Below are 24,583 nucleotides of genomic sequence, written 5' to 3'. Positions count from 1 at the left end.
CTAAGCTGAGATCAACCCTCTTTATGTATATTTTATATACCCACTTTTTCTGAAGGCTTTTAAAACATTCATTCTCACATTAGTCTGTTAATGGTGAGGTGAAATCACGTATATTTTTCCCAGTCAGTTTTTATTTCACTTGACAGGCTGAAACACTACAGTATTTAACCTAGTATTTCAGTAATTCAGTTTTAATTCCCCATTTTTTCCTCTCCTATAGTAGTTCTTTTCATGTATACTTTTTTCCATATCATCTAAGTAACATATCTGTCAGAGTTAAGCTAGCTCTTCATTCCAGCTACACATTTCAAATGCATTGCAAATTACTCGGAAATTATTTCCTTATCTACTTGAGAGCAAAAAAATGAAAACAAACTCAAACCTCTAACAGAAAAATGCAGAGCTTTCAGTCTACCTAGAAGTTACCTCAGTTCTGCTACTTTCTGTGACTAAATCTACCTCATATATTGAGTCTACAGATTGACAAGCCATTATAAAAGTATTACCTATTTTCCAGATTTTCAGGTAAGAAACAGCATCCATGAAAATTAAATGCAAATGTTCACATAGAATGATTCATCTTAAGTTTGAACATGTCTATAACGTAATGTCTTCAAGAACAACATTATAAATTCCTCTCTGGCCAAATATAAAAATGATTGTTTAATATAAATTTAATGGAAGTTAATGAGATGGTCAAAAATATGAAGATACAGTTGAAGATGCAGAATTTCATAGCAAAGAGTGCTATTTCAGAATACAATGTCTCTTCTATCTAATTCCAATAATTTCTCCAAAATGAATCTAATTTTTAATTAAACTTTAATTATGTGCAGCCCTATTAAAATTTCATGTGTCATCTTGTTCAATAACTCATTTTCCTTGAGGTTTTTCCTGGTTTCCTATATAATCTTAAGTTTCTACAGACCGACCATCGTTCACTTCTTCAAACATGTAGAATTCCTAAAATTCACAAATATTTTCAGTCCCCAAAGTCAGATGTCAAATCCATCTGCATGCCAACGGCAACAATAGTCTGTACCCTTTCTCATATTTTGTGTTGTTTCCATATTGAACAGCACAGGAAGTCCCATACAGCATTTACACTTCAGTGATCTCATTTACACACGTGGCAAGGAGCTGAAACAGGAATAACTGGAGATTAAAATATGCAAATAAAACACGGGCTCTCCTGTGTCTACAGCATTTTCACAAAGAGATGGAAAACAACAGCACGCATCCAAAACTTGTGACCACATCACACATGCTCCTTTCTTTTCTACAGCATACAAACCTAATGTCCTTTCAGTAACATCTACCCACCGATATAAAGACAAAAAGATTCCTTAATATACTACTGTAATATTTTGAGTTCTCTGAAATCTCAGAAATAACATCTGGCTTTTCTTCATTACATTTAATGGTAAGAATCCTTCATATTGATACTTAAGGTCTAAAAAGCCTCTTCATATACTAAATATATTACTTACTGGAAGTCCACGAGCACCTGGCAATCCTGGCTCACCCTTTGAAAGATAAAAATTCAGGTTTTCAAGAGGCATTAGCAGAGTTTTGTGAACAACATACAGTAAGATGCTCTAACCTTTTGGAGGGTATCCTTTAGTGGACATACTCTGCAAGTATTACTCAATTCATTAATGCTATGCTGGTTTCAGTGATACTTGATACAAAGGAATGACTTTCTCAATATTAAAAAGATACAGCCTCAGGCCTTTCCCCCCACCATCAAAAAAAATAATATCAACAGTTACTAGTTACTCTGACTTCTGATGTATATTTCATTTGTCTGATAGCTGATGAAGTCAGGATTCACTGTTCCAGTTCCCACTGCATGTTATTACTATGACAAAATTGCAGTACAACAAGATGGAAAAAGTCTCACCTTTACTGAAAATGCTCAGCCTTAATGCCCTCAGTCTAATGCCACCATTCCTTACTGCTGGCTGGGGGAATAGAAGTTGCTTTGTACTGTGTGAAAAGGGCCCAATGTGTCTGTATTCTATAAATGTTTTAATATTGTAAGAAAGGCTACAACATCTCATTAGTTGCATAAAGAAAAACAAAAATCCTGCTAAAAAATAAAATCCCATAATTTTATGCATAACTGTCTTCTTACCTTCTGTCCTTTTGGCCCTGTGGCTCCACGTGAGCCATCAGGTCCTGTGAATCCCTTTGGAAGTAAGGCGTACAACGTTAACACAAAGGTTACATTTTTTTTAATCACAATAGAAAACATTCTAAAACATAGAATAATGAAGCTATTAAATGAGATAAGGAACTCCAGGAGACTTACAATTCAAATACATGTTTACATGTATAGATAGAACTGCCCAAGTTCAAAGTGCTAGCTTCTGGTGACAAACATCAGTGCCGGCGACAGGCATCCTTCAAAAATTATGCAGTTAAGTCACAATTAAACTAAACACATGATTTCACATGATCTTATTTCTCTCAATGGAAAACTGAATAATTTAGTTCATGGCTCAGGTTAAAAACAACCGTCAGTATTTTCCATTTCAAATAAACCATTCACTGACAAAAAAAAAAAGAGAAAAAAAGAAAAAAAAAAAAATCAACAAAGCTGCCAGGCTGGATTTAAGGTTAGTCTTTGAACCACACTTATCTATCTGGCTAAAATTCAAGAGCATGACATAACAACTACAAAGTCTTCTGGAGTTCTTTTATTTCCAATTTTTTAACCAGCTTCTATTGCTTAGAAATTTCCAGATATCCATAAGAAAAGCCTTGGTTTTACATTTGTCAAATACTTTTCTTTTTGGTAAACTGTCAGCAGTACAATGTTCACCCAAAGGGATGTTTTCTCTGATAATTTGCTTTCAAATGCTTACATGATCACTACAAGCAATTACTGTAGAGTATCTTTACTCAATCTATTAAATCTGATTCTGAAATAGTTTGTGAAAGAAAAATAAGATTTAAAAAGTTAGAACTGCTTCATCAATTAAACATGAAAGAAGGTATTATAAATCTAAAGCCCCAATTAAAAGTTGAATGCACAGTGGGTACAACAAGGTCCTGTGTTTTGTCTTCAAATGAAAATAAAAAAGGTTCACCATCTCAGAACACAGTACTCTAGTATTACAGTTTCACTGATCCACTAATATGAGCAATATACAAGTGCAAACAAATATCAACAGCTGTGTGGAATCTAAAACACACTGTTTCACCTGATTGTGTTACCACGACTTCTGGCAAGGAAAACAAAACCATGCCTTAAGTGAAAATTATAAGAGGCAATGATTTTTAAAGAGCTGCTTATGGGGTTTTGACATGTACAAATGGGTTGTGGTCCTGTATTGTTTTCAGGAAAAGACGAAGTGGTATAAGATACCACTCATGGCAAACCCATTTGAAATTTGAACAGTTTAACTGAACATTTCAGCTCCATGTCCAATAAAACTCTTTTTAAAAGCAAATTAAGAATTAACCTTTAACACTATTGCAATCTTTATAAATGTCACGCTTTTTCATTTATATAATCTGCAATATTCTGTAATCTACTAGATTGCTGTATATAAACTTTATCTTTGATGTTTTAAATTATAAAAGTATTCTACCACTTACGTAAATTAAACATAAGCTTGCCTACTTCCTGGCATAAGCTCTAAATACTAACGTAATAATCTTGCTTAACAGCAAGGAAAGCTTTCAAACACTGCTCTCAAGAGAAATACGTTTCCCAAAACTGTATGGTGCTTTTATTGCCACTAATTTATTCAAAAGATACAACCTAACAAGCCATCAACACTAGATGATGTTGAAACTTTATTCTTCTGTATTATTTTCCACAGAGAAAGGAAGGTATATCAGCAGGTAGAGGCTCTGGCTGAAGTCTGGCAGGTTGTTTGTGGGTTCTTTTAATAACACTTCTACCGAAACATCAGGCCTACAGGGCTAATCTGTGGGGTCTGTTTTTTCCTTCCTATTTTCTCCGAGTTTTAGGGAACGAGACCTGAAACGACTATAACCAGCCCCCCCACACCGCACCTCCAGGCACTGACCGCCAACCGCCCGCAAGGGGCCGGCCCGCCCCCGGACCCGCGCGGGTGGCCGACCGGGAGCAGCGACAGGCGCCCCCTGCCGGCGGCCCTGCGCCGGCGCAGTGGGCCTCCCCGGCGGTGGGTAGGCCCGGCCTCTCGGGAGCCCCTGGTGTCCTCGGGGCTGCGGACCCTCCTGCCCAGGCACGGATCGCCCTCTTCCCCTTGCTGCCCTTCTCTTTGTCCCGCTAGGCGCGGGGCGTTCGCCTGAGGCTGCTTCCAGAGGGCGCAGCGTGGCCTCCTGCCCCTCCAACACACACTACTGGCACTCACTGGCAGCTGTAAGGAAGCCAGAGACCTCAAAAGGAGGTCATGCTTCCACAGAAATAGACCAAAGCCAAGTATTTTTCTTAAAAAAAAAAAAAAAAAAAAGGAAATTCCAGAAAATCAAGTATACTCACATCAGCTCCTGGCTCTCCAGGCAGGCCAGGGGATCCTGGTTTGCCTGCATCCCCATCTGGACCCTTCAGGATTTAAATGGGACAGTTGAGCATGTTTCAGAGAGGGAAGCAGAAACAAAACTCAGAATCTCTTCTCTCACAGGAGCAAATGCAAAGTAGCTGAAATTACTTACTGGAGGACCGGGGGGGCCGTTCGGACCTCTCTCACCCTAACAAGATATGAAAAGGAAGCTATCAGTCAGAGCTACAGCGATCTTTCATGGTCCTTCATGAAAAACATTGATTTTCAGATTATCAAGAATAATCTCAAACTGATTCTTATTGTAGGAAATCAATACTAAATTCACATGATCTCTATTATAGACTAACAGAAATAATCACAGAAACTTCTGACAGGAATTTGTGCAAAATACATAGTAGCTCCTATCAGAAACAATGCCATAAATCCTTATTGTGATTTAGTATGAGTGATGCTATGTAATCCCTTTTGAGATTAGAATTATAAAACCCTTACACCCCGTTTAAGGCAAATAATCAAGCATATGATGCTGATTACACTAAAAAAAAAAAAAATCCTGTATTTTCCATATCAGAGAGAATCTGAAAAGCCACCTTCCCCCCAAACCCCAGCCCACTACTGAATATGAGACCCATCAATTCCTATGTGTATCTGCAGCCAAATTCAAACTCCTTGGGGTCAAATTGCAGGTACACCTCGAGGCATTTCCTATTTCCTAGGCAGGGCATGGGAAACACTTACATCAATGCCATCAATACCGGGAACTCCTGGCGGCCCGGGCGGACCTGGGGGGCCTGGTGGACCAGGGAGACCTCTCTGACAAGGAGAAAAAAAAAGATCAATTAGAGCCTGGCAAACCTGTAACAGCCAGTCTGGGTGGACCGGCACAATGAGAGGTGACTTTCTGTGGGTTAGTCAGAGGGTCACAGCCGTGATGCGGAGCTGCATCCTCACTCCATGCATGTCAGGATGCACGGGCCCGATATCCCATGTTAGCTGCCACTGCAGTGACCAACAATGCTCCCCTTGTGGGCAGAAGACAGGTGAGGTGTTTAACCGCCCTGCCCCGGCCCAGCCACCCTCCTGCACCCCGCAACACTGCCAGGGACAGGGCAAGGTGGAGGGGGCTCGACTGCCTGACCCAGCAGGGTCTGAACACCATATGGCAATAACAGGGTGGCAGAAATAAAAAGAGTGATCCTTGCAAATCAAACAATGAAATTCACTAAGCTCCTCTAATTACTCATGCAGCCAACACAAAGGAGACAGTCTTCCTAGGAGTTTGTGCTGGCAAAGAAAATTTAAAACCACCCTTTCCCTACTCCTCTGACTGGCTCAGCATTTTCCCCTGGTTCCTCAAGATTACATTAGCATCTACAGAGGCGCTTTCTCAAAGCACCAGGCTCCCAAGGGGGAGGCGGGAGGCGCCACCAGCCTGTGGAAATCTAGAGAAAGGCTTTTTTACAGGTCTCCGTACCTATAATGGGGGGCTCTGTTCTCCTCAGAGCGAGCTCTGGCTGCAGCCCCACAACGGTGCTCTGTGAGCCAAAGGCTGGCCCATGCCCTGCTGAGGCCCTGAGCTGGCCCCTTGCTCCACACAGTGCCGCTGCTCCGGACACTGTTCCTCCCCGTACCAGTCTTCACAGAAATATTCCATCCGGTGGTGGTTGTAGATGGAGCTCAAGCCCCACCATGTCACCAGGCGCCTGCCTGATGCCCACCAGGTAGCACCGTGTAGGCAGACACACACGGCACCCACCACCCTGTGGTCAACTCGCCTTTGCCAGCACCATGTCAGGGTCGGCTACAGCTGCTGTAGGGAAGAAAAGGATCGAACACCCCGGGCGGGTCGGTGCCAGGGCATGTGGGCGGCCTTCAGCCTCTCTTCAGCTCCCACCCTCGCCCTGAGCTCGGACAGGTTCGTTCCCTCACACTTACCTCGATTACCGTCTGGCTTATCTGCGAGGGAGAAAAACAGAGTCAAAGTTAGAATAAAACTTACTTGAGCCAGGCAGAAGCAAAGAACCTGCAGGAAAAGACCCAGAGGCAGGAGGCCCTGCGGAGCCCGAGCCATGGCGAGGGATGGAGCGGCCTGCGGCTGCAGGGGCGGGCGGGCGAGGTGAGCCCCAGCAGCCCCTCACGGCGGCGGCAAACGCCGTGGGGAGGGTCTCGGGGATTGGAGGAAGGCTGAAGGCTGGGAAGGGGAGGACTGAGCGCCAGCACCGCCTTAACCCTTTGCCCTGCCGCTGTTCCCCTGGGCACCGGCCCGCGCCCTCCCCCGCCCCTGCCGCGGGTCTCCCGCCGTCGGGCTCCCCGGTAAGGCGAGGGCTGCGGGGAGGCGGCTGCCACAACCCCCCTCGTCTGCAGGGCACAGCTCCCAGAGGTCTCCCACCCAAGCAGCGGGTGAGGAGCGGGGAGGAAAGTAGGTCACGGAAGGGTTAAAACGAGGCTGCGGCTGCTGCTGCTCTAGGGGGTTGGATTTCTAAAGGCACCAAATTCCGGGCAGGTACGGTAAAACCCGGCACCGCGGGGCGGGAAGGGGGGGGAGAAATGGGGCTCCGGCAGGCGGGGGCGGCAGGGCAGGGCCGGGCCGGGCCTCACGGCAGGGCAGCCGGGCCGGGCAGCAGGGCAAGGCAGGGCAGGGCAGGGCCAGCAGGGCAGGGCCAGGCAGGGCAGCAGGGCAGGGCAGAGCAACAGGTTCGGGCAGCAGGGCTGGGCAGAGCAGAGCAGGGCAGGGCACTCACCCGGGCTGGTAGTTCACCACAGCCTTCACGCTGGGGTCGAAGTGGGTCGCAGTGAATCACCATCCACTGGATTTCGAACTGGCGAATGCGGTAAAGATCACGTTAATTTGGGTCAGGGGGTCACCCTGGCCGAGGGTGTAATAGGAGGAACACTGGGCAGCTAAGGGCATGTTTTAAAAGGTAGGTATTTAATGGGAATAGCTACGGGTGTATCAGAGAGCTCGGTCCAGAGCAGCGCCTCACACTGCACCCACAGAATCACAGAACGGTCAGGGTTGGAAGGGACCTCTGGAGATCATGTAGTCCAACCCTGCTGCTAAAGCAGGTTCACCTAGAGCAGGCTGCACAGAGTCACACCCAGGTGAGGTTTGAAGGCCTCCCTAGGAGACCCCACCGCCTCTCTGGGCAGCCTGTTCCAGTGCTCTGCCACCCTCAAAGTAAAGAGGTTTTCCCTCATATTTAGAAGGAACTTCGTCCATTGCAGTTTGTGCCCATTGCCCCTTGTCCTGTCACTGGGCAATGTTCTACATTCCCCCACCTCTAACTGTGAAGGTCTTTTTAAAAGGAGGCATAAACTTGCCAAGGGATTTGAAAGAAGGCAATATTCCTCATGTGTCATTTCTTACATGTTCTCTCTAAGCACAGGCATTTTTCCTGATGCTGTGTGACGGTTTTATTCAACACACAAAAAGACTTTCTGTCAGTGGATAGTTGTGCCTGTGAAGAATGGCAGGTCTGAGTACAGAAACATGGTCGAAGCATGCAAAGTTCAAGAAGCAGGAGCATATGCACACTGGAAACAGTCTGCAACTGGGTACTATACATCTGTGAAATTTCACATCTTCTTTTAACATTTGTATTTACCACTAGAAAATAACAGAGGATTAAGGCAAACTTCCCCGATGTTGCAACTGAAACTCTCTTGATGAGCTATATAGGTTAAAAAACATACCCTCTGCTGAGAGTTACTGAATAGCTCAAACATGTAGCTTCAGAGGTGTATCTGTAGATATATAATGCATCACATGGAATTCTAACTACCACAAGCATATTAAGTTGTGCATATTTATTGTATCTAAGTTTTGAAGTCTTGGGTTGTTTTCTCTTCCCATCCCACATCGTATCAGCTTGACTTATGGACCACTAATGAGTAGTTTTTCCAGAGATTTCTCAGTTTGATGATAAAATCTAGAGGCTCCTATTACTTTCTTTTCATTATGGATGGCTGAGGCTCTGGGGGGAAAGAAAGTTTTGGAATTTTTTCTTGTTACAGCATTGAGCCTTGGTATGGAAAAGATTCTAATTTGTTTTTTCTGAGAAGCTGAAAATAGAAGAGAATGTCTGGGGGCTTTCACTTCTTATTTCTTTGCTTCTTTGAGCCTTTCTTCTTGTTCTATTGAGCTAAAGTAGTTCCCCACCGTCCCTCCCACAACATAATGTATTTGTGCTTCCTGGCAGCCTTCTGTGCTTCCTCTAGGATACCTCATTCATTGCTCTCTTCAGTCCCAACCCATAACTGACGTGGAAGGCAGATTGTCATTCTGAGATGCTTTTCTGTCCCATCACCATCCCTACATTGACTTAGTTCATGCTTACTGACAGAGCTAATTAATGCTTTGAGTCTAAAGTCCTTTAGGATCTCTGCAAGCCACCCACAAATCCCACAAGTTGCTTCTCTTTTTTTTTTTTTTTTTTTTTGCTTTTACCTTTACCACTTCAGTACTGCCACTCCTTAAGTCCTTGCTATCATATCTCTACTTCTTTTTACTTAGCAGTCATCAGTCTCCAGAGTGCTGAGACTAAAGCACAAAAGAGGCAGTACCCTTGTTTCTTTTACCTGTTATCTGACCACTATCTGTGAGTCATTTCTCCACCTTCTTTATCAAATTCTCCTTTTAAAACCTTTCCCAGATCTTAATAATAGACAACTAAATGTAATATACATGTAAAAGAATTGAATGTATACTATAATTTAATACTACAAGGCAGCCATACAATAATAAAAACATGTGGGTATCTGGAGTCTGAAGATGAGGATTCATAAAAATGCATAAAAATAGGATCAAATGATACCTATATGATAAATTATTTCATACTGTACAACTAGATTATGAGTTCTGAGTCTCAACACTATCCATCTCTGAAGCTCACTTGCACAGGGAAAGAGGTACATAACTGGACCATAGTATTACTAAGGATGAAGTACAGGTACAAAGTTCTCAGAAATGAACCTCAGATAAATCAGGGGTAATCATGAAGCAAAGTTATCAAAATGTAATCTTTTAAGACTCATAGGTCAATATTTCTGTCATCTATTTTTCGAGATTCCTACAGGATTTTCGTGTCATCTTAATTTCTTAGTCTGCACAGATATAATTGGATTAGATATACCTGTCTGTTCACTGTTTTGTCCTCTTAAGTTCCATGGAAATGCCTGCAAATTCCCACAGCTTTGCACATCAGAGTATCAGCTATGCAATTCAGCTGTCTTACTAGTGCTTTAGATGAGAGAGGTGAAGGTTAAGATGTAAATGAGTCCTAAATATCTAGAGTAGTATTTTCAGTATAGCATCAGTCACAGGGAAACGTTTAGCAGTACTGTAGGCTTTAAGGAATACCGTGACCCTCAGAGCACATTTGTAGGTCCCTTCTGGGAAAAATGGCTCCCTGTACCCCTCTGGGCTATTGTTGCCTTGAGGATGAGTCAAGGTAAGACATCCCTTCAGGAGAAGTACAACTCAGCTAAGCAATTTTCGGGTGAAGGTTTTCTACAAATTTTTGTCAATGATACCTACATTTGTCCTAAGGGAAGTCTGCTATTGACTTAAGTCATCAAGATTAAGCTACACATATTTAAACATATCTCATATGTTTATATAAATTAATAAATTAGAGCTATTTTAAACATGTTTTATCCGTTTTCCTACATCTATGTAATAGGGGTTTAGAGCTTCACTTGCCTTGCATCTTTTTTCAAAGCCTTAGAGCAGTACAGCAAATTCTGGTGTTATTTGACTTTCCATAGCAAAGGTTCAGCCTTCTGAATGTGAGATTTTACAGGGTGAGAAAAAAAACTGAGACATGACTTTTTACAGTACACAGACACAATCTGTTCTATGGTGTAGAATAATCCCTGTTCAGCAAATATTCATAAGCAGCTTCCTTTTAGATATTACAAGTGATGTAGCTGCCCTGAACTAGTTAGCATCATTAAATGTCAATTAAATAATGATCAAGGATAACTTCTAGTTAAGTGTTTAATGTCTATTATGAGAAAATCAGGGTAATGCCTCTGAAATCGCAGAAAGTAAGGCAATTTATATCATCTCAGATCAGTTAATCTTTCAGCAGTAAGAAATGAATGCCTTTACCTTTCTATAATAAACACATAATCGAGGAAGTTCCTTTTCAGTTTTGAAATGATGCTCTATCTTGTATTGCTTAGAGATTATAGTGGATTATTTGAATTACTTTTAGATATAAAGAGCTATCTTCTTTTTTATCTAAAAAAAAAAAAAAAAGCAGCTGTAAACCTGTATAAAAATTTCTCCTCCATAAAACATCCCAGAAATCCTGGAATACATCTTTTTAAAGACTCAAAGGCAAGCTGTAGTTTCTAATAGAACACTATTGCTTTCCTAGGCAATCACAGTAACAACAGGCAATGAAGAATCTCTTTTAAAATGACATGTATTACAGTGCATTTATAAGAAGTTGACCTATTCTGGAAGATAAATAGAGCACTCAGACAATATTGCAAAAAAGAATAGGAAATAATTTATGCCCTTTAGAAATTATACCACTGGAAGTAATATACTTTAGCAATGCCTGGAAATAATTTAGAAATTGTGCCTGGGACATATTAAATAACCAAGACTGCTAAGATGTTTAAACCGAGTATAGTCAAGCAGGTTAAAGGATAAGCCTACAATATCCCCGAACATAGATTTATTTACTCTATTTAAAGAGAAACTAAATGTGTGGGCTAAACCAGAAAGTTGTTCAATATAAATAGTAATTTTAAATTATTAGTCCATCAGATTGTGTGATTTCTTTATCATAATTTCAGAGAATATTGTCTTCCTAAACCTACGGTGTTGTAGTATCAGGTTGGACCACTACCATTGTCATTTCTGGCTTCATAGCACAGGCCATGCAATTCATTCCGGTGAGTTCTATGTCAAACCCACAGTTCTGTCTTAATTAAAGTGTATTTTTAGACATCCAAACTCGGTTTAAAAATGTGATGTGATGCTTATTTTCTTCCCTCATAATTTGTTCCATACTTCCTTATTCTTTTTGTCAAGAAACATGCATCATATTCCTGTTTTAAGACCTACCTTATGCAAAGATATTTTTTTTCATAAAATACATTGAATAAGACTGAACCTTCCCAGAAGCATGCTAAAGGTGTAAACAAATATTTTGCATGATAAGTAGTGAATTGTAAAAATTACTTAATTCCATTTTGCCCTTTCATCCCTGAAGAAGGGTGTCCTATATTTAAAGTAAATTCACACTAGTGCCTAATGACATATGTACTTAAACATAGATGAGACAGAACTTAATGCTAGATACTCTTCCCCTACCAGATGCCTGAAGAGCCTAGGGTAATCAGTTTTCCTCTTTTGTATACCTTGCTGAAAAGAGCAAGTCGCTGCAAAACACAGGCTGCAGAGGAAGGAGGTTTCCTCTGCTGCTTTTCCCGTCTTCCTAATCCTAGCCAAAGGTCAGCCAGAGCACCAAAAGAGAAGGGGGAGAAGTGTGAGTTCTTGCCAAGGTGATCTTAGTACCACATCTCTCTCCTCTTTTGTAGGCTGCCATTTCTAATCATTACTTCAACAGACAAAAGAAACCCTCCTTGTTTTTAAAGGAATGGTTCTGTGCCTAACTTGGGGGTGTATACTAACTGTGGCACTGTATACCAGGTGTTGTAATACTACTGCATTAATGCCTATAGCTCTCTGTGCATTTAATCTAAGTGTCTTTCCAAAAAGGAATACAGTACTGGGGTAGAATTTTTTTCATCATAGTAGCATGCAAAGACTACATAAAGTGTTCATCATCCCATTCGTGCACCAGTATCACTTAGACCAGTTAGCAAAGCTAAAGTATATATGCAGCTAATCATTACATTATCAGCTCCAGCTGACCGCTTTTGAATTACATTTTCAAAGACTAACTTGTGTTTTCAACAGAATTAGTATAAATTTTCAGCTATAGGAATTTCCTAATCCACATCTATAGCAACATTAGATAGCCACTTTCAGACACCTGGGGCAGCTTTCTGTAAAACTGATTTCTATCCAGTGCAATGTAGTAACCAATACCTACAGAGGAGATGAAGCATGAGATTTTTCTTGTGTTGTAATGTTTCCCCTTTTCAAGTTTATACAATGCTGGTTATCCTTTGGCCATATTTTTTTGCAAACTGTGAAATATAGTTAAAAGATTATATCTCACTTCACACTGTTTATTTCAAAGTTGATGCAAAACTTCAGTGTAGGGATGTGGAAAATGGTTACAATATATTAAGTATCTGATTCTCTTTTGATTCAACTTGTTCTGAAATAAGTACCTGATATACATATGAGTAACTTACCATTTGTATTATATATTCCTAACACACTTGAAGAGGATCCTTGGAAAAGGAACAGGATGATATTTGGAACTTATCAATGTTTTCTGCAATTTTTTCAACTGTGTTTTGAAGCTATTTCCTTTTAACCTACAAAGTGAATTGAGAAATAACCTTCCCAAAGTCTTAAATGAGATTTAGTGCCACATGGGACAAAATTATCACATTATTCAGCATAAAGTATAGTATAACTCATTAGCTGAGAAAACACTAGCTGAGCAAACACTTTCATGGATGTCAAAAAGGCCAAATGCAGATGTGACAGCTACAAACTTGTTTCTGTCAGAAATTACAGATATGTCACTTTGTATGTATTTTATATTTATCGCTTGCCTCAGAAACTAAATCAGATAAATAATAAGACCCCTGAGGGATTTTTTATTGTTTTCTTTGTTGAAGGGCACAAAAGCATTCAATATTTACCATATGTCACCCTCGATGTTATATTTTCCAGCAAAAAAACTCTCCTTGCAATGTAGTAGCATGAGAAGGATATTTTCAACATTAAATCTAAACAGGATGCAGAGTAAGTATTTCACTGCCTGTTCTTGCTATACAGAATAAAGAAGCACTCCATAGTGAGTTTAGGTGTCTACTACAATGCTCCAGGGAAAGTTCAATATCTAACAAAGGGATTCACAGCAGCCATGATATGGTGGTAGGATATCCTGAGTGAGCCAAGAGAAGGCACTGTGGGAAAGGATGGGCTTTATGTCTCAGCCCTGCTGGGCCCTTTGCTTGGATTGGATCTAGTCTCCGATGCTACACTTATCCCTCATAGGATTCATAAACAAGAACCTTTTTTAAGAGTTCAGCCTCTACTCCACGTCAAGTCTTTTTCAAAAAACTCAAACTAATTAAAGAGAAAAAGCAATGGTTACCATGATCATACCGAGTAGCACAATGATTAGAACAGTCTCCTGAAGTATAAGGTACTCATGATAATCTCTGATTTAGCACAGAGTTTTAAATATGGGTCTCTTATTTCCTGTGTGAACGTCAGAGTAGATCAAAAAAGACCTCCATCAATCTCTTTTACAGGAGATACTCCCTTTATATTAATGATCTAAAATATTTATTCTGCCAGTGACACATTTAATTGTCTCTAGCTGGTGGTCAGTACATGCATATGAAAGAGGGGTCTCAGTTCTTGCTCGATTAATGTTTTGCTCTCTTTGGTGTGAGGTACAGCCCACAAATCCATGTCCTGAGAATTCCTTCTAGATCAAGCTCCCCATATGAGACAAGCAGAGGAACACCCAACTGATACTACATCCAGGCAGAGCAGAATCTAGTGACAGAATTGTGGATTTCTGAGAAATTTCACTATTGAAACTTAGACATAACCTGAGTCATCTCTTACTTTACACAATATATGCAAAATTTAAAAAGCAAAGCTATTACTTACCTGCCAAGGAGTTGTTATTTTCTGCCATTTCTCCTTTCAGAAAACATTTGAAGATGCATTTCACAAAAAAACATTAAGTGTAAAGATCCTATAAAACACTTTTTGCAGTAGGAAAATATTTTGGAACTTACCGGAACAGAAATTTGAGGATTATTTTTAAGTTTTCCAAGCACAGCAACGCCATCAATGCTGATTTTCCCTTTTGGTTTTATGTTTAAGGATTCTATTTTAATACAGTCAATAAAAAGTGTGACACTGTTTGCTTCCACACTTATCATAAGCTTGTGCCACTGGGAGTCAAACAAGAAAGGCAAATGCAAAAATGACGCAGTTTGGAGATGTCCATCCACTCCTTTATAAGAAAACTCAACACTTTTCATTTGACCATTAAGATTCACTGCAACTTGTTCTTTTCCTGAAGAATCCTGAATCTGCCAAATAGTCCAGTATTTCTGAAGTGTGGCCCCAGTCATCCGAAAAGTAGTTAGAAAGGAATATTCATCAGGAAGTCCATTGGAATATATGGCACTGTGTAGGATCAAAATACAGTATGTTTGTTGTGTTCTGCAAAGCTCTACATATCACCACAGAGAAATGAGAAACAGTGACTCAGCGGAACCATATTTCAACCATACTTTTATCAGTGCTTTTCTGCATGCAAGTGCCCCAAATGGGATGTCCTTTTGAGTCATTGGTGTTGCTAACAGCAAAAGGAACTGGTTCAGAAACGTGGGTCCTTCTAACATTGTACAATACTTACAACAACCTTTTCTATGTGGATGGGGCAGTGTAGAGAATTGTAAAGGAATGAAGGCAGGTTAATTAACACTGATAACATACAGCTGTGGGCTGGCTTCAGGGACAGTGGGTTGGCTGACGTGGATAATGTGCAGCTGTGGCTGGTTCCTGCTAAGTAGTTAAATAGCTCTAAGGGGTAGGGAAGGGAAGCATCAGATGAAGAGTGACTTGGAAGAAGTAGAGGGAGGAGAGAGAGTGTGCCCTGGATGTAGGAGAGACATGGAGGGGGCCCAGATGAGGAGAGGGTGGCTGGAAGAGGAGCCTGGAGAAGGAAGGCTCTGGACACAGTAGAGGCAAGAAGCAGGGTGGACTGGCCTGAAGAGGTTGAAGCAAGGGCACAGACAGTAGATGAACTTTTGAAACCTTGTGGGGGATTGGTGGCTGTGCTGGGGCAAGGTGTGGGAACTACTTATTGATGTTAACCTGGTATGTGAGGGTAAAAGCCTTCTTATAGCTGCCTAGTTTTTGATAGTGCTGTGACAGGGCAGCAACAAACTCCTACTTCAGATTTAGGAAGTATATCCTACAATTATGCTATTTCCTACTATTAGACTTACAAAATCAGTCAACATAGCGTAACACTATAACTAGGCAGGTAGATACTGCAGATCATTTGGTTTTGAAGACATAAGAATATCTTTTGCAAATGCACTTTCTTGTTCAGCCTGACAATAATAATTTTGTTAATGTATTAGCTACCACTTCAGCAGAAAGCATTCCACAAATCATTCACTGAAAAATATACACGTAGTAGGAACCCACACTAAAAATGTATTATGTCCTGTGACGTTCAACTACAAGGCCACAAATAGCAGGGAGCAGATTTGCCACATATAAAAAATGTTTCATTGTTTTATAACTCCCACAACAGGTGAGACTTGAAAGCACAAACAAGTACTGCTGGCTGTGTCACTGTGCAAAAGAGTAATGTCACTTTTTTTTAATCTTAAATGTGTCAGTTAATCCAGTAGAACATTTAAGATCTATGCCTTTCCATATTCTATGGATCATAAAATTGTAGGTCATAATCATCAATAAATTATTTGCCATCTATCCACCTTTACGAATAAGTTGTGTTTGAATGAATTTTTTAGGTACAGAGACATGCAGAGCTATTTGTCACCGGCATTCATTAGAATAACGTCTCAGGCAATTAGGCATTTTGAACAAAGATTATTTTTGAGTTGCATATCAATCCTATCTCAGTAGCAATTTAGCCAGCATTAGTGAACCTCAGGCTTTAGGCTGGGGGGGGGCGGGGCGGGGACACACTACCAAAAAAAAAAAAATTAATTCTTATTCTCTGTGCTTGATGACTACTGATTTATTAAGAGAGTACTTCCAGATAAAGACTCTGGTTTGTAGTTCGGTGTTAGTGTCTAAAGCTGTAGTGCAATCATATTCCAGCAGGCGACGGCACAGCCTCAGCAAGATTTCGGTACGGAGTGAGGCAAGCCTGGCAGCCGCAGCAGCAGCTTCACCTTAGTAATAAGGCTGCCCAAAATGCTGGTATTTCTCTTTTTTTTTTTTTTTTTTTTTTTTTTTTTTTTCTCCCCAAGAGCCTTTACATACATCCAAAAGCTGGTGGGAATGATGAAGGGAAATGTTCATTTGGAAGATTATCTCATTGCACAAGGTGTGGAGATAGACAAAGCTGGAAGAGGAGTTCCTTGCCAATATCTTTAAACTGTCTATGATTTGCTAGGACTTGTGTCTCTTCGACTGTGGATGCAGTAGTCTGTCTCAGCTGGCTTTGGCTGATAGGTTTTCCTCTAGTTTATTGTGTTGTCTTGTTTTGTTTCAGTTTGTATCTTGCATTCTCAAATGCAAATGTTGCTGTGTGGATATTGTAGCTTTCCTCCTGTTCTGAGCACTTTCCGGTGTTTACTACTATCCCTATGCTTCCTTGTGTTAGGCTTCTAGCTTACACAACATGTTTATATATCCTTTCCTGCTCCAGGAAGATACACCCTCTCACCACCACCGACACACGTTCACTCTTTCTTAGCTCCTGATCCAGCTCAGCATGTCTTTTATGGCCCTCTGTGTCCTTCTTCCACTATAATATCTCTTAAACAAGCATTTACATATCTACTGCTAAAAACTTAACTTCTCTGAGCCATTTATCACTTCACTTGCTGAATCCCACTGTTTGAAGAACAAACACACGGCACAAGAACTGATTTTACTATGACCATACTGAAGGTGTTATTGTTAGGTAATTTTTTAACTAACCTCCTTGTGACATTCCAGTTTCTCTATCAAGTTCAGTGATTCCAGGGGATCTGATATGCTGAGCTCTGCAGCTAAAGGAAGCAGTACTAATCCCAGATCCCCTGAGGAGAGGTTTCCATTCCTTCTCTGGACTGGTACGTTTTGCTGTCATGACAATACTGGTTAAACTATCACACACATTCTTACCCCACCTCAGCTGACATAACTATACTGGCAAAAAGCCCCCAAAACAAACCACAAACCAACCAACCGAACAAAAAAACCCTAGTAAGTAAACATAGTTACACTTTTTGATAAGAAGATTGTTTGTAAAAGATTGGCAAGAGGATTCTTTGCACCATATTTGGCTATAGCGTTAGTCTTTTACAAGCCATCATATGGGTCCTCCTTTTTCAGAAATTAAAAGAGAAAATAAATGTTACCTTTTTCAAGTGATATACAAAGAAGAGAAATTGGGTAGAGGCTTCTGCCATTGGTAAGAGACAAGTAAATTATAGGAAATGTATACAGAACAGCAAAGATAAAAAGTCAGTGAACAAAAATGGATGAGTATCCACATTTTAAAAAAACTTTTAATAAGCAATGAGAAGAACTGCTGCCTTTAGACTAAAGACTCGGTATCAGTAATGTGACTGAACATAACGAAGCACAGGATGACCCATCACTAAAAAGGTACTCTGCAGGGGACTGTTACTGTGTAAGATTTGTACCTATAATTCTGTAAGTAAAGCATAGACTGATTCTCATCTCGGTTACTCCAACAGTAATGAAAAGCAGTTCCACTGGCTTTAGTGGTTTCAGTGTATTTCAATACACAGTTTTCCCCAAAGCCTGTAATCCTTACATAGGCAAAACCCTACTGAAGTCAGTAGATTAAAATGCTAAATATTTGGAAACCATGGCAAATTTATCATGGTATTTAAATAAACAATGGTTGAGAAGTTATTCCTCCATCTCACTGCAAAGTGAATACTGGATTCTGTCATCTTCTTGAATAGCTGATAACTATGTAAGCATTTAAATTATTTCCATAGATTATTTTTAACATACATGTTTCCAATTCCACTGATTTATGGAAGGAAATCAAACAATTTTAAATTTAGCATCAGGCAAATGAGCAAAGGAAGAATTAATATGAAAAAATATTTCAAGGACAAAGGCCAAATTCAGTCCTGACCCATTTCCTAACCGCTTAAATTTGCCAGGGACATAAGCCATCAGAGCATTTATTTTATTTGGGTTTGTATCTCAAGTTTGTAAGATAGCAGCCTGGTCCTGCTTTCCTTGTGTTCTCTGGCTATTATTAACTGCTTTAATTGTGTAATGAGTGCAAGGTCTGGTCAATATTTTATCAGATATTTGAATCCTTGCTTAATTTTTCTAAATACTGGGTGGGGGGTTGGGGAGAGTTTGAAATATTTGTAATGCATCTAAGGGAACTTCTGAAACACTACTGTTTTCTTTTATCTTTTTCATAAAAACATAAGACTCTTATTAATCCTGTAGCATGAGTGCATACTGGGAAGATTTCTTTGAATTTTCAAGGCTGAGTGCTACTGATGCATCAGTATAACCAAGATAACTCATCTGAATAGGTGGTGGAAGCCCTGAGTAGTCCCACTGACTTCAGGATTCAAAGCAGCAGAGTATGTTAAAAGGTTGACTATGTACCAATTTGAATACTACAAAGTAACTGCTTATTATATTAAACCTGTTTCTTTAAGAATTCATTTCTTAGGTGAGCTCCCTTGCCCGCTGAGATAACTTACTCCTTGCTAAATTAAGATTTTAGAAATGTTGGTACAACCCACTGGAGGTGGCTGTAGAAATTCCTCTGGCCAACCTCGTGATAATGCAGTATCATGTACCCAGCGGTGGGGGTTCCTTTGCTCAAGCTGAAGACACTTGTGTCTGCACCTCCTGAAGCCTCCTAGAATCATAGATGACCTGGCAGGCACTGTCTGGCAGCCATCAAATAAGCTATAACAATAAAACCTAGCTAAGCATTTTTAAAAGCAATTGTCCAAAGTCATCAGCCAGATGTAATTTGTTAGGATTCATTACCCTCAGCTGATCTTTGTTTTTCAGAAACATCTAGTTCTTCTTAGCTGCATTTTTGTCTTTTTCATTACAGCGTCATCATTGATATCTATGTAAGATATCTTACTTGTAGTGCAAAAGGAAAAACACCTGAAGAACTTTGGTGGCTGGATGTAGAAAAGACAGACCTTCAGGTATATTCATTTGAAGAGCATTACTTCACAGAAGAGCATTATTCCCAAAGGAAAAGCCAGGAAATCAGCCTATGAAATTCTCTGGATGCTCCAAGCCTACTGATAAAGCTTTATAAACTTCCTATTTTAATTTAATAATTTCTTATCTTAATGTTTGTCATGTCACCTGTTAAGGTGGTCTGCAGTACACTGCTACTCCAAATATAAACACTGTTCAAAAGGCAGCTTCAACTTTTACCTTGCTCTCCTTTCTGCTGAGATGAGGATGCAGCCAAAGAGGTATCACTTCTGGTTTCATAGGCTACCTTCATGCTACAACATGCAGTATGCCCAGGACTGTTCTCTGATACTGAGTTCAGCCGGCATGAAAAATTTTAAATCTGCTTACTTCTGAAATATGATGACTATATGCAAGCTGCACATTGGGGATGGGCCATGGCCTATGCTAGCTGTCAAGCTGTGCCCAGGAGCTGTTCTAATTAGCCTGGACCTAAACCATGCTAAAGTCTTGTATAATATTTTAACAGTATAGATGATCAAGTGTGAATGCCTTGGAATGTTCCCTAGCGTCAACTTATCCATGTAGACACAAGGGCCTTGTGATGTGATAGCTACATTTGCGAAGTCAAAGGATGAAGATTTCATCCAGTGCATAAAGATAGCTAGCCTTTTTCCCCCCACATAAAAACATTAAATGAACACGTTCCTTTGCACTAATATATTATTTAAAGCTTGCAATTAAAAATCAATGCAATTATTATCCAAATTACTAGTATTAATTTTGTACTTACTAACTGGTGGACACCTACAGAAGGTACATAGATTAAACTGAAAAATGACAGGTTCACTATGTTAGAGAAAATGGGTATGAGTCATAGCAGTTTCATGGTCCCTTATTACACAAGGAACATTATATTGATTCTTCAGCAGATGTTATGCTGGAAGAAGCAACGGCCAATGGGAATTTATTTGGATGATGGGAGAAGCTGAAGTCAAGACTTGTGTGCAATCATTTCTGCTCATGTTGGGATATACTTCTGGACATGCCAAGTACACCAAGCAGCAAAAAGACCAAGCTACAATTCAGTAGCATTTTAAGGAAGCCGTGTAAGCTTTGCAAGGCATAAGCTATTGCTGCAGCAAAGACTGAATATATATGCTGAGCCATGCCCATCTAACTGAGCTCTCGTTGCCATGCCATAGCCACTGTAACATGGGCTTGTCTGCCTTAGTATAATAAGCACAAGCTACTCTAAAAAATTGTTTTACTATTGCTGATAAGTATTGACTGGACAGTGACAGTTGGGCAAGCCCTCTGTGCTGACACTAATTGGCTTGCTGCCATTTCTACGTATGCGCCCACCTCCCCATCCCTTCCTCAAAATCCTTGAAAGTCTTGTGTCAGGGTATGGGCTTTCTTAGAGAGACCCCTCCCTATTTTATAAGGCAAGAGAAGACACTGCCCATGGCTGTCCGGTTACCTGGGGCTAACATGGCTGCTCATTAACGAAGGTGTGAGAGGAGCTCTCTGCAGCAGAGCAGGCATGGAGCCTGCCGTGTTGATCGAGGGTCCCTCCCCAGTGCTCCAACAGCACTTGTCCCTTCGTGCCCACGCACCCAGCTCGGGAAAACGCTGTGTATTTTTCCCAAGCCCATGCTAGTCCTGGCTGCCCCCTCTCCCGGGCCAGCAGGACTGGGGGCGCCGGGGCAGGTACCGCCGGGTTACACGCTCCGCCTGCTCCCCGCCGTGCCCGCCCCTGCGCAGCCCGCGGCGGGGCGGGGTTTCAGCACCGCGGGCGCGGACAGCGCCGGGTGCCCGGGGAACCGTGCGTTGTCGGTACGTACTGCGCGTGCGAGTGACGGGGCGCGGGGGGCAACGCAGCAGCGGTCCAGGGCTGCTGCAATGCCTGAGTCTGAGAAAGGCAGAGCTACGCCCATGCCATTAAACACGCTCAGCTTTCCTTGAGGTGCTCTGCTTAACTTGCTAACTCCTGTAACGCTTCTCAGGCGTTCCGTCACCCCAAATTCATACCAGTAAAACCCACCTACCGTGCCACATTATAGATATTATGTGGAGAGGTGTGGGGTTGTTTTTTAAATTATTGGAAATGGCTTAAAGCGTGCCTCTCCTGAGCTGTGAGCCCCAGCTGCTTGCTGCCAACTTCACTCCCAAGACAGCTTGCTGGGAGGGGCACGCTGTGAAATGACTGGAGCAGAGCAGCCAGGTCAGGCTCAGTAACAGAGCAGCAGCACACCGATGGACTAGAGCACAGTCAGCACCGATTATTCCTAGCTGAAACAGTAGTCTCATTAAAGGTCTTCCCAGTTAATTGTGAAGTAAAGGCATTCTTAATTACATAAGGTGCTGGATGAGAATCAATTTGCCTAAGTTTGGCAAAGACATCTCTGCCTTGCTGTACCGTCTCTTTTCCCTCACTGGCAGCAAGTCTGGCCCATAAAGCACAAACACAATGAGATTCCTAAATCCTGGCTCCTATTGCAACTTGGCTGTGACATGCTAAGAGTAGTTTTCATCTTTTATAGATCAAGTGACCATAAATCAGCCAGGAATATGCATGTACCTGTTATCCAAAAAGCAAAAAAAAAACAACCCCAAAACAAACAAACAAAAAAACCCCTTACCATAGAACCAATCCACTTTTATCCTACCTTGTTAATCCTAAAGATCCCTTTGTGTCAATGTTTTGAGAAAACTTTCCTCTCTCCTGTTATCTTTTCTTTGCTTCCCTATCTCTTTTCCAGTCATCATCAACTTTTGGCTTCACTTCTTAGGGATAATTCCCTTTCTATCAGCAAATCTTGAGGCACCCTGAGCAATATCATTGGTAGAAGAAAGTGGAAGTCCCTGAAACTGCTGTTATAGAATCAGTCTGGTCTGACTGGTGGCAATGGAAAAAAAGTTGAACTCCTCTTTCGCCTTCCAAAAGCTTTGCAAATGAGATGATCTAGCTGGGGAGAGGATCTAGTCTCAGACAACAATATTGCAAAACATGTAGTTTTTAAACCCAAACAACAAGAAGCATTACCTGGTTGGGATCCTGAAGTCTCCATTGGGTCCCAATTTATAAGCCACTTGTAAAGAAGTGGAGCCCACTACTCTCTGTATAATTCCTTGGGAAGCAGCTTTTTCTATTTGGAACTGAGAAATCAGGTCAAAGCCTACAAGAAAAAAAAATATAAACGTCCAGTATTTAACTTTCATTTTAATTTAATTAAAAACTTGTGCAGTCACATGAATATAACCTGATAAAGTTTCTGAACTGCTTTTCCTTGAAAAAGTCAGGACACTACTTGCCTGGTAAGTCGTCTTGACCAATCCTGATTGTTGGGCAGAGATCTGTTCTCTGACTGGCACCCAGAATGGCTGGTAGTCCTACAAAAAAGGATGAATTTATTAACCATGCCCCTGCAAATTGCCTCAGATCACCTTAAAATAATAAGTGAAGCAACTGTATGAATATTATAAATTAAAGTTAATAATAATAATTAGATGTATATAATAATAAATTTAAACTGTACTCAGTGAAATCAGAGCTCTAAGAAAACGCTAATAAGCATCTGTTTCTAAAGAACTCCAAATTTAAAATTATAACCTGAGTAATTAGTTGATTTCTTTTTTTCCCCAAGCCTCCAAATGAGAGTGCTATAATAATTCTTCTCTTGCAGAGCTACGGAGAAGCAGTGGTAGCATAAGAAGGCCTGCTGTGTAAGGAGTTTTTTGGTTTGGAACTTTTGGTGGTTTAAGCAAACTTTGGGAAGAATGCCTGTTACCTAAATCAACAGTCTCTCTAGTCCCAAGGAAACTTAAACAAACCTCATGCCAACTAAAGGGACTGTTGAGAAACTGTTGGCATCTTTTCCATCCTTTCTGGTATTCCAGGTGTTCCCATCTTCCTCTGTGCCACATTTCATCAGAGAATGATTATTCATGAAATATAGGGTGGCAGCAAGAGGAACATACAGGTCTTTTTTGTTGACCCAAACAAGAATGTAGAAGAAATTAATTTCAGGAAACCAAATTTTAAAATCCAATTTTTCAGAATATTATCTGTCAAAAAGCTTTGCAATCAGCATGAAAATCTACCAGATTCCCTTAATTTAAGGAAAGAGGAAGGAAAAATAAAAATTTATTTGAAGAGTTTAAGTGTCATGTGCAAGTCCAGTATCAGGTCAGTCTGGAAAATATTAGTAGGGTCTGGGTGGGGAAGAATGAAGAGTGCAAGTTAGAGGGAGATGCATTTCTAACCTACAGAGAGCCTCTTGTGTGCTGCAAAGGCTCAGCCATAAATGTGGGTTTCCTTCTGACAACATAGACTTAAAGGGAACATTCAGGTTGACATGTTACACCTTAGAAATGGCCTCATTCTATATTATTTGATGGCTGACATCCAGCCATTTACATTTTATGCCCAGCAAATAAAGTAGAACCAGTTTGTTGCCACACATAGCAAATAACATCTTAACTAGAAGCAATGAAAGACAGGAGGAGGTTTGTGACCTCTGTCTACCACCTATAGCCAGATTGTAATCCTTACTTTAACAACACATCTAACAGACATCTAACAGACTTTAACACACAGCTCTTTGTTTTTTCCCCTCTTTCTTATATGCATGCATACATACATAGACAGTTCTCTCTTTCTGTGATGGCTAGCTAGAGAGTATTTTAATTTTGAATAAGCTCAGAATAATTCTTTTGACAGTCAAAGTTACAGAAAAATGAAATGCAGATAAATCTGTCTCCTTACTTGATTGTTGCTGGATCGTGGCTGAGATGAAAGACCACAGAAAACTACACATGCAAAAGAAAGCTGTAATTTTCCTGTAAACAGAAAGAAAACTTCAGTATGAATCTATAGTTTTTGACAGATTCTGTTATTGACTTTCTCCTCAGAGCCATGCATATTAAATGTATAAAAACCCCAGTTAAGGATTTACTAACAGATCTGACAAGATTATTTCTTTACGTGAGAACTTTTTATCTTTGCCTTATAATAAAACATGTC

The 24,583-nt window shown here is 40.7% G+C and overlaps 1 protein-coding gene across 2 annotated transcripts in view; it reads right to left on the bottom strand.

Annotated features, from left to right (window-relative positions):
- The window catches only part of COL9A1 (collagen type IX alpha 1 chain), a 96,476-nt gene that overhangs the window by 49,974 nt on the left and 21,919 nt on the right, over positions 1-24,583 (bottom strand). The window contains exons 2-11 of one of the 2 annotated variants that reach the window (XM_080388842.1): positions 24,326-24,399; positions 22,873-22,950; positions 22,604-22,736; positions 14,421-14,817; positions 7,244-7,321; positions 5,241-5,357; positions 4,654-4,689; positions 4,481-4,543; positions 2,138-2,191; positions 1,491-1,526 (exon numbers count right to left, since the gene is read on the bottom strand). In XM_080388842.1, coding sequence (XP_080244968.1) covers positions 1,491-1,526; positions 2,138-2,191; positions 4,481-4,543; positions 4,654-4,689; positions 5,241-5,357; positions 7,244-7,321; positions 14,421-14,817; positions 22,604-22,736; positions 22,873-22,950; positions 24,326-24,399 — 1,066 coding nt within the window. Of the gene's footprint in view, positions 1-1,490; positions 1,527-2,137; positions 2,192-4,480; positions 4,544-4,653; positions 4,690-5,240; positions 5,358-6,501; positions 6,651-7,243; positions 7,322-14,420; positions 14,818-22,603; positions 22,737-22,872; positions 22,951-24,325; positions 24,400-24,583 lie in introns of those variants that run through there. The other variant, XM_080388841.1, reaches the window with a different exon arrangement.

This window comes from Falco punctatus (genome assembly GCF_963210335.1).
Source record: "Falco punctatus genome assembly, chromosome: 5".
In the NCBI taxonomy this organism is placed as follows: Eukaryota; Metazoa; Chordata; class Aves; order Falconiformes; family Falconidae; genus Falco; species Falco punctatus.
This window is presented reverse-complemented; position numbering and strand designations above follow the sequence as displayed.